The sequence below is a fragment of the Lacerta agilis genome, chromosome 10 (assembly GCF_009819535.1).
Source record: "Lacerta agilis isolate rLacAgi1 chromosome 10, rLacAgi1.pri, whole genome shotgun sequence".
NCBI classification, from domain to species: Eukaryota; Metazoa; Chordata; class Lepidosauria; order Squamata; family Lacertidae; genus Lacerta; species Lacerta agilis.
The window spans coordinates 5,169,614-5,179,368 of NC_046321.1; the positions used below are offsets into that span (position 1 = coordinate 5,169,614).

Below are 9,755 nucleotides of genomic sequence, written 5' to 3' on the forward strand. Positions count from 1 at the left end.
AGAAAGAGAATGAATACAGGTTGACAGGAGATATTCCAGATGTTCTTCATTAGTACATTGCTTGGCTTCACTTCTTGAGCCACATGAAGTTGAGGCCTCCCTGCACTCTGCTGGGAGGGCAACTGTATGAGGGAGTGGGAATTTGGCCAGGACACGATCTTGCCCTACTAGACAGCTCCCTTGCTACCACATCGTAAAAATTCTTGCAGTTGGGCAGTTTTGAAGAGAGTGGGCCCTAAAGCTGCCTTGGGCACTGTTTCCACCAAATTCACTTCAAAGACCAGGGAAGCAAGAGTAAAAGCACCAGTGTTTCGTATCCAGGTGACGCAGAGAGACCAGCAGGCTTGTTTATCCTTTCCCTCTAAGTCCCTTGGGAGAGAGAATGACTCAGGGCCAGCCTCCCTGTGGAAAACGAACATTTTCTTAGCAAGCATTCCTCATACTGATATTAGAAGTACTCAGGTTTCACAAGTCAATATTCTTTTGCTCTACAGCTCCCACCCCTCTCTTTTGATTACATGCCCAAGAAGTCACTTCTCCTTCATCCAGAATCACAGTGACCAAGATCAACAGAATATGTGTGTGTAGAAGAGAGATAGAAAATGAACCTATTTGCAACTGATTAGGACAGTACATGAGTCTGAAAGGCCCAATCCAGAATTACCTTTTTGGGAAACCTATCCAGCTAATCCAAGGGCACAACAAGTATCGCCCCAAAGGAAACTTCAGCTGGTCAGGCTCACTATCTGGGTAATTCAAGAGAGATACAGTTCAACTCACCACGATTTCTCTTGCACTGAATATATACCACAAGAATATTACAATCTTGTTGCCTTTGGGATCTGCTGTTGTTGCATTTTACTCGAGTAAAATTAGAAAGACGCATTTAGCATATGATGCTCTATCATTCCATCTTTTGGTATGGATTTTTCTTTTCTTTTTCTTTTTTAAACCACACACATGGAAACCATATTCCAGCCTTCTGGACAGGGCTGCTCACCGATGAAAACAAAATCAATATTAAATTGCATCCTGGACCAAACTCGCTCACAGAAGGAAGATTTGTGTGTTTGTTTAAAAGCCCCCAGGTTTGATCTTCCAACACTCCGCCATATCCCACTTCTCTCCAGAATTTATCTTTCACTCCCAAAAGGATACCGTCAAGTATGAGCTTCTTAAGTGACAGGTAGGCAGAAAGATCTTGCATCGCTTGGATCTTGTTGTGCGAAAAATCTGCTACCTGGAGGTGGGGTGGGTGGAGAGAATACATAAAGATACCATCATAGGGTCTATTATTTGTATGTTTGTTCTTTCTGCGGAACCAAAAGGTCTTCAGGTCGAATTGGACACACGGCTGGAGCACAAACAAGGGGTGTGCGTGTGTTTAGAACAGCCTGCATTTAACCACTTGCTTGGTCGTCATTGATGATGAGGCTTTGGTAGACGTATGTGTGAAATTGCCTGTATGTGAATGATCAGGCTTGCAAATTGGAGGAAGAGCATTTGGCTTTACCAGCCTGACTTGCTTCTGTGCTGGTAGCAGGGAAATGCCTTATGGAAGTCGCATCACTTCCCTTGTGGCTGGTACAGAAGTTGATCAGGCTCCACCACTGCTCTGCAGCCACTAAGGAATCCAGCTGACAAAGTGGAGAGAGGCTGCTCGGCTTCACCAGCCAGTTAGCTGACAGGGCTGGCAAAGCAGCATGTTCTGTCTTTCTTTGCACAGGGCAGCCCAGTTGGCTCCTGCGCCTAAGTGCTGCCCGATGCAGCTCCAACTGTGCCTGAAACAGGACCCTGGGCAAAAGAAGACAGTGGGTGTGCCTGGAGCTTGTACATGAAAGGAAGAAATACCACAGCTTTGTAAAGGGGATGGGGAAGAGATGAGAAGAGTGACGATGGGGACGAAGAAAGGTAGCAGGGGAAGCTTAACAACAGCTGAGTTTCTTCCAACCTGGAAATTCGTTCACTAGCCTGCTAGCAGCAAATTCTTTGCAGACTAGCAACTTCTGGGGGCTTAGTAACAAGGCCTGTTTAGAAACAACAAAAATATTTTGCAAAACAGAACTTTGGAAATTTTCTAACACTGTTTTGCTCCACTTGCACACATCTATGTTGAACCTTAGCTTCAGCATGCATGCTGGAGCACCAATAAACACACACAGAGTTCTCCATGCCATGACAGGTTCTGAAAGGAACCCCTGAGATGTGCCTTCAAGGGAAGAGAGCAAACAGAGCACCTTTTCTTGCCAATTTCAGCTACTAAAGACAGTTGCCACAAGATCACCACTATCTCGGCATTAGTTTCATTTCTTTTATATGCTCTGTGTCAATCTTCTCTGCTCTCTATTAATATACCAGCTTGAGGCCCCAAAGAAATTTTGGATCACAACTCCCTCTAAAGATGGCTTTGTTTGCTCCCGACACATTTTGAATAGAAAAATACCTTTGCCACATTGGCTTAAAATTGCATCGGACAACTAGGCGATTCAAGGAAAAACCTTACATGGGGACCAGAGGCAGAACAAGATCGTTGGTGCTGCATGGAAGTTCAGAGAAAACTGGAGGCTCAACTCCATACAGGCTCAATTGGCTGAAGATTTCTAAGAAATGGCAAATGAAATCATTCCTTTCCTTACTTGCTTAGAATCTGATTGGCTAGCCAGTTGCACTGAGGAGACCTGAACTCAAACAGAACCCACAAAATTCTTACTTGAAGATTCTTGGGTGGTTTGAAGTCAAAGTATGTGGTTAGTTCATTATGGGAAACGTTCAGGTCCAACAAGTAAGGCATGTAACTCACACATGAAATATCTGGAAACGAAAGAACACGGGGCAGGGGGAAGAAGTAAGAAAAATACATGGAGCGCAGAAACTGGATGTCAGGGCTGTGTGGACTCAGAGCTTTGAAAACATACCTATTCTGCTATTAAAAGAACAATGTCACACGCCCAGGATACACTATGCAAAATGAGTCAATTTGCATATGTTATCCTGTGGTGTTTCACCATTATACATGTTCCTGCTCTGCTAACCATGAGGTGGTGGGGCAGGGAGAGACAAGGATCTCAAAAACACTGCTTGATGACGGCTGGAAGTGTTATTCAGCAATTCTGGTTTATTTCACTAAATGCTGTCCGCACACGCATAAGTTTGCCTTTGCAAAAAATATGAGCTAGAAATTTCTTCTTCTTTTCCTTTTAAAAAGGAGGCTGAGATACTTAGGGAGCTGAACTTTGCAGCCAATTCCACAATTGGCAGATTCCATACCTTGCAGGTTTCCTGTACACTCACAGGCCTCTGTACAGACCATTCTCTCTTAAGTGCTCAGGACGTCTCCCATCCCTCCTTACATCCTTTGCAGGGACCACTCTTATTTTCATTCCAAGCCACGTTGTGATGCTATCATTCACATTGTTTTCTCCTCCTTCCTTCTTGATTTCCTTATACTTGAAAGAGCTTTACAGCCAAGAGACTTACAAAAGTGGCAGCTACGTACCATCAATTTTATTGTGAGAAAGATCTAGCTTCTCAAGGTGGACATATCTGCAGAGAATGCTAATGTCACTTAATTTGTGGTCCTGTGGGAAGAAAACGGGGGGGAAGAAGTTAGCCTGTGTAACGCTGCACTTGCCTTCTCTTTCAAGAAGACACCAAGGCACAGTTCTGAAAATGAGGTTCTTCATTAACCCCCTAAAGTCTTTCCAAAAAGAATTCATCCCCTCGAGTCCCATTTGGTCACCATCCTCTCACCCACTGGGGCAAATTAACAACCTAATGTTCAAGTTCTACTAACGTATGGTATATGGGAGCATGTCTGTGTCCAGGTACGGGGAGCGGGGATACACCAACAGGATCCCCAACCTGTCTCCATGACCCTACACCAGATGCAGACACTGCAGCCCATGCCTTATGTGAAGAGGTTTCCTTGTTCAGAAGAGTTACCTTCTGTGAACTTCTATTTGCATCCTTCCTTTTCAACCGGAGTCCTCAAAGCGGCTGACAAGAGTTACCAAACACAACAGATACTCCCCAAGCAATGTGCTCAAAACCCAAAACCACCAGCTCCACTGTAGCAGGTCCTGGTGCCATCTTTGCTTGTCTCTCCCCCCCCCTTCTCCCTACCCAAATAATACATAACCTCTACCCTCAGAGGCAGTATGCTTCTGAACACCAGGGGATGGGGATCAAGAGTAAGAGCAACTATAAGTAACTATACAACCTTTAAAAGGCATCTGCCCAGAGTAGCTAGAGTGACCCAGTCAGATGGGGGGGGGTATAAATATGATGATGATGGTGATAATCAAGAGAGGGCTACTGAGCGCATCCCCTGCTTGTGGGCTTCCCAGAGGCATCTGGTTGGCCACTGGGAGAACAGGATGCTGGATCAAATGCGCTACTGGCCTGATGAAGCAGGCTCTTCTGTTACATTCTCAATGTGATCTGAAATCAGCTGCTGGACATCATTTATTTAAGAATTCTAACTTGCCATCAGACGGTTTACAAAAAACCAAAGCACATAGCATAATAATAAATGAGGCTGCCTAATGAGATGTGTCAGACAGAAACACTATTACTGTTTTATGCAGCTGGGCAAAACATTTCCTAGTTATTTAATTCATTCCACTTATGAACTGCTTCCTATAAAATGCCTCAAAGCAACTTAGCAACCAAACCCTGCCTTTGGACCAGGTTGGATACTCTTTTCCCACCCTACCATGCAATCATTTCAAAATCAGAACAGTTTCAAGTATCATTGGTCCTTTGGAGCAGTTGAGTTCTAGTGGGCAGAGGGGATTTCTTAAAGCAGCATCAGACCTAATGCCTCAAATATCACATATACAATAGGGGTAGAAGCACATGATCATGAACTCGAGCAAAAGGTCATCAGTCCAGCCAGTAAGGCCAAGTTAAGCATTCAGGTAGGAGATGATGTAGCTTGACTGCAAAACCATTTGCTATTAACTCACCGAAAGTGACAGATCGAGGTAGACATGCTCTGTGCCCGGGGCTGAACGCCCCAATTTTTGCAGGACTTCAGCAATCATTTCTTCAGTCAGCACGCCATCAAATTCCTCCTAAGAGAGAGAAAGGCAGAGTTTTGGTTGGGCTAAAATAAGCAAAGCCGGACAACCTCCCTAAAGAGGTATGGTCAACTGTGAGAGAAGATTAGGGCTCCAGCTGGGTCATTTCCCTAGAGGAACATGACAAATACCTATGCTCAATCAGTGCAAAATAAACAGAGGACTACAGACTAGAAGTATCAGGAGCCCATTTCCATTTTCGGCATACCTGCCATTTGGCAATTAGCTTATATACAGTATCTGGGTTTCTAACACTGTTTCCAAGTGAGGCACGCAGCAGCCTCAGCGCTGGCTTGTAAGGCCACCGGCCAGGCAAAAGTGATGAGCTACAGCCCAGTAGAGAAGGCGATCCAATGCCAGGGGTGAGGTGAGGTTGCAGCTTTTAATAGGGAATGCTGCCATCATTGGGCTACAACCCAGAAACTGGGAGGATAGCAAATATTTTATTCTTATCTTTGATAATTAGTAGGTCACCTTATTTATATAATAAAAGCATTAGATCAGAATGGATGGCACGAGGCCCCAGGGATCCCCCACCAAGTCGTCGATCATTTCCACACATTTAGGTCGGTGCAACAGCAAAAAAGTGGTTGGTACGCTAAGAACATTATTTTGCCACACAGATGCTCCTTGCTCACTAAAATCCTGGTTCCAGTAACCACCCCCCTTGCCTCTTCTGGGGCCCTGGGATGCAGCTGGATGATGTAACACATGAAACAAGAGCTATACTGGCATTGCTAGATCCTCGCCTGAAGCTTTCAGTGTAGAGGTAAGATACCTTAGCATACCGACAGGTGCAGGCTCCATCTGGCAATCCTCGTGAGAATGAATGTTTCGCTTTATATAAGCATAAGTGGTTAATTTAACAATTGTATTAAACAGTAAAAACAAATAGGAAGCCGCCATAAATGTATTTTTAACCTTCTGTTGGAAGCCGCCCAGAGTGGCTCGGGAAACCCAGCCAGAAGGGCAGGGTAGAAATATAATAATAATAATAATAATAATAATAATAATAATAATTTAAAAAACGAGGCCAGATCAGTGCTCCATCTAGATCAGTGGCTCTCTGGGGTCCGAGGCAGCACAGCCACTCCTGGTCCTACCTGGAGATGCCATTGGGGACAGAACCTGGAGCCTTCTGCATGCCAAACAGGTGCTCAACCACTGAGCTATGGCTTTTCCCAAACAGAAACATGGGAAACTGTCTTAAACTGAAGCAGACCATTGATCCATCCAGCTCAGTACTGCCTACAATGACTGGCAGCAGCTCTCCAGAGTTCCAGATACGGCTCTTCCCCAGTCCTGCTGTGCGATATTGCTTGGAAATGAACCTGGGACCTTCTGCCTGCAAAGCCTGGGAAAGTTCAGTAGGTAGAGCATGAGACTCTTAATCTCAGGGTTGTGGGTTCAAGCCCCATGTTGGCCAAAAGATTTCTGTATTGCAGGGGGTTGGACAGAATGACTCTCATGGCCCCTTCCAACCCTGATTGGAAATGGAAGAGTGCGCCTTTGGGGTGAAGTCAAACTCAAACCATAGACAGCTACACCATCTGCAGAGACAGATATGGGAGAGACATGTTTTGTTGCAGCTGGGGCAGATGAATTGGTCCATCTAGCTCAATGTTTTCTACACAGATTGGCAGCAGCTCTCCGGGATTTCTCCCAGCACAACCCAGGGGGATTCTGCTTATTTTAGCAAATTGCTTTGGAGTAATTTGGAACAAACAAACAAACAAACAAAGGAAGGAAGGCAGGGCACTCCACTCCCTTAACCCAAAACTTCCCGTAATCATTCGTGTAGCGCGAACCCGTCCTCCCCCCACCATGCAAATAAGCCTCCCGTATTTCTCCCTCTAGGCGCGCCTCTCCCGTATTTCTCCCTATAGGTTCCCGAGAAGGGAGACCCCCACCCACCGACCCCGCTCTCCCGACCCTTCCCGTAATTTCTCCAAATAGCACGTCGACTCCGCCCACCCCTCCCCGCGGAAAGAAGGCTCGGGCGCTCCCGTAATTCTCCTTGTAGGGGCGCCCTTCCCAAACGAACCCGTGCCCGTAGTTCGCCGAGTAGCGCCCCCTTCCCTTTATAGACATACAGATGCCAACCCATGTTAGGGGCGTCGAACCCCCCCCCCAACCTCCTCCTCCTCCTGCACCCACCTCCATGGGCTCGGGCTCCGGTTCGGACTCGGTGGACTCCTCTTCCTCGACGGCGAACTCCTCCTCCTCCTCCTGGTCGAAAGCGGCGCTGGCGTCCTGGCCTTCGGTGCCGGGGCCCCTCGGGAAGCGCTCGTCGAAGCGGCTGAGGAGGAGCGAGAAGGTGACGGACGGCGAGGTCGCCCAGGAGCGCAGCTGGGCCGACCGGTCGTCATCGCCGCTGTGCTCGCTCCGCATCGCGCTGCGCCCGTAGAAAGGGCTGCGGGAATGCATGTCGGCGAAGGGGGTCCTTCTCTGAAGCGTGGCGGGGGTGGGGTGGGGTGGGGGGCCTCGGTCTCTCTTTCTCTCTCTCAGGGGAAAAGAGGCCGCCTGGGAGACGCCATCTTGTGTCCCTGCCGTTGCCCGGCAACAAGGCGGAAAAGGGGGGGAAGCGGCGCAAGGCTCGCCGGGAGTTGTAGTCGCCTTCCCCGCGCGAAAACGGCGCCCGGGAAGCCCGCGCGCGGTGCATCGCGGGAAGTGTAGTTCGGCCTGCCCGAAAAGAAATGAGCGCGCGGGTTTCTGAATGGTGGCTTATTTATTTATTACCACGAAACTGATCTCTGAATGGTTCCTTATTTATTTCCACACACACACACACAAAAACAACCGCTCGATTGCAATGACGAGGTTTACAGAAAGAATAAAAGCCATTAAGAGATCATAAGGGATTTACAAACGTTTAAAGTAGGATCAGAACCAACGAATTCACCCCACACTTTTATTCTTATTATTAATTAACTTTACCACACTAAGCTGTACTACAAAAGTAATGCGGACACATCATTTCCTATCTTTAATAATTTTGGCATGTTTACACTTTGAAACATTTTTAGTATTCAGAAAGGTTTATCTGAATGCTTTCATTGCATTGCTATCTTTATTCCACCTAACTGTTGCGTGTCATAGGCTCTAATGTAAGCAGAGATGTATCACAGTTGAAATTGAATAAAAACTATGTTACAAAAAACAACAACACCCCAAATGTTGTATTTGATCCTCTATAATATTATTATATTATTTTATATTTGATCCTCCATAATATCAAATGTTCTCTGTACATTCATTGTTTTCTATAACCTAAACCTATAATCAAACCAAATGACTTCATTAATTAGATGCACATTTAATTTTAACTTATTTTTACCACTGTAAACCACGTTGATATATTGCTGCAATGCAGCAGACTATAAACAATCAATCAATCTAACTTTTCAATTAATCCTATTTTCCCTTTTAAAAGGCCAGACCATTTTATATGTGGTTGGAACTGAGCTAAATCAATGATAAGCTAAAAACCCAAATTAAAGCACATGCATTTTTAGAAGTTAAAAGTATTTTTAAGCTACAGCCAGAAACATCCTCCCCGTCCTCTCACATTCTGCTTTAAGACTCCTTCCAAATGAAGACATACTTACTTACTTAACTTATTTATTTAATTTCTATATTGCCGAGGTTCATGGGGCAGTTTACAATATAAAAACACAAAAATACATACCATTGTAACCAACAGAAACAACAACCCCCATAAACATAGATCTATTATTATTTGTTAAATTTCATGGCATCAGCCAAATTGTCTCTGTGTACAGTCCATAGCCTGAGGAAGAGCTCTGTGGAACCCTGAAGCCTGCACAAAGGAGGGGCTTCTTTCCAAGGAGCTCCCTGCCGCAAATGATTTTGCAAAGGGATTCTAGCGATTCATAGCGGTTGAGTCTATCAATGGCCACGACTCATGATGACAAGTGGCAGTAGGGAAGCACAGGGCAAAGTGGTGTGTGAAGCTGCAGTCTCTTTCGGGGAGCCTCCAAAACCCTGGCTCCAGCTCCAGTTTTCTTAATTGCAAATTAATTACAGCAAACACATGTGAAGAGTAAATGAATGAAAGATAAGATTGATAGGAATAAGCTGCCTTGGGTCCATCTAGCTCTGTATTGTCTACACTGACTGGCAGCAGCTCCCCAGGGTTTCAGGTGAGGCTCGATGCCAGGACTGAAGCTTTGGCATGCCAGGCAGAGGCCCTACCGCTAACCTAAAGCCCTCTTCCTGATGGAAGATTCCAGCCTCTGCTTCAGCCAGGACCAGCTTCGCCACTTGATTCTGCTAGTGTTACAATAGAAAATAATGTCTCACTGGAATGACTCAACTTTCTTGCTTTGCTTCTGTTTGGAAAAAAGGGGGGGGGGAGTGAGACAGAAATCCGCCCCGGAGACCAAACCAAACATTTCAAATTAAGCATTATTGCTCATTTAGAAACTTGGCACAGGTTCTTCCTCATTTCTCCGCGCTCAACATTTGCGTCTAGCCTTCTCAGATATAAGATTCTGCAGTGAGTCAATTTCAGCAGCTGAAAACAGCTTTATTCCTTCATTCACAGGGTGCTTTGGTTCCTAGAAGGACATCTTGTCTGGGGGGTGGGGTGGGGGTTTTGCTTAGTTAATTAATAAGTTTCATATTATATAAGAGGAGCTCAATCAGACCAAA

General features: G+C 45.7%; 1 protein-coding gene across 1 annotated transcript in view; it reads right to left on the bottom strand.

Moving 5' to 3' along the window:
- LRGUK (leucine rich repeats and guanylate kinase domain containing) overlaps positions 1 to 7,534 on the bottom strand; it is a 40,811-nt gene extending 33,277 nt beyond the window's left edge. Inside the window, exons 1-5 of the mRNA XM_033162548.1 lie at positions 7,239 to 7,534; positions 4,968 to 5,075; positions 3,497 to 3,578; positions 2,711 to 2,811; positions 1,159 to 1,240 (exon numbers count right to left, since the gene is read on the bottom strand). Coding sequence (XP_033018439.1) covers positions 1,159 to 1,240; positions 2,711 to 2,811; positions 3,497 to 3,578; positions 4,968 to 5,075; positions 7,239 to 7,508 — 643 coding nt within the window. The 5' untranslated portion in view covers positions 7,509 to 7,534. The remainder of the gene's footprint in view (positions 1 to 1,158; positions 1,241 to 2,710; positions 2,812 to 3,496; positions 3,579 to 4,967; positions 5,076 to 7,238) is intronic.
- Between the last annotated feature and the right edge of the window lie 2,221 nt (positions 7,535 to 9,755).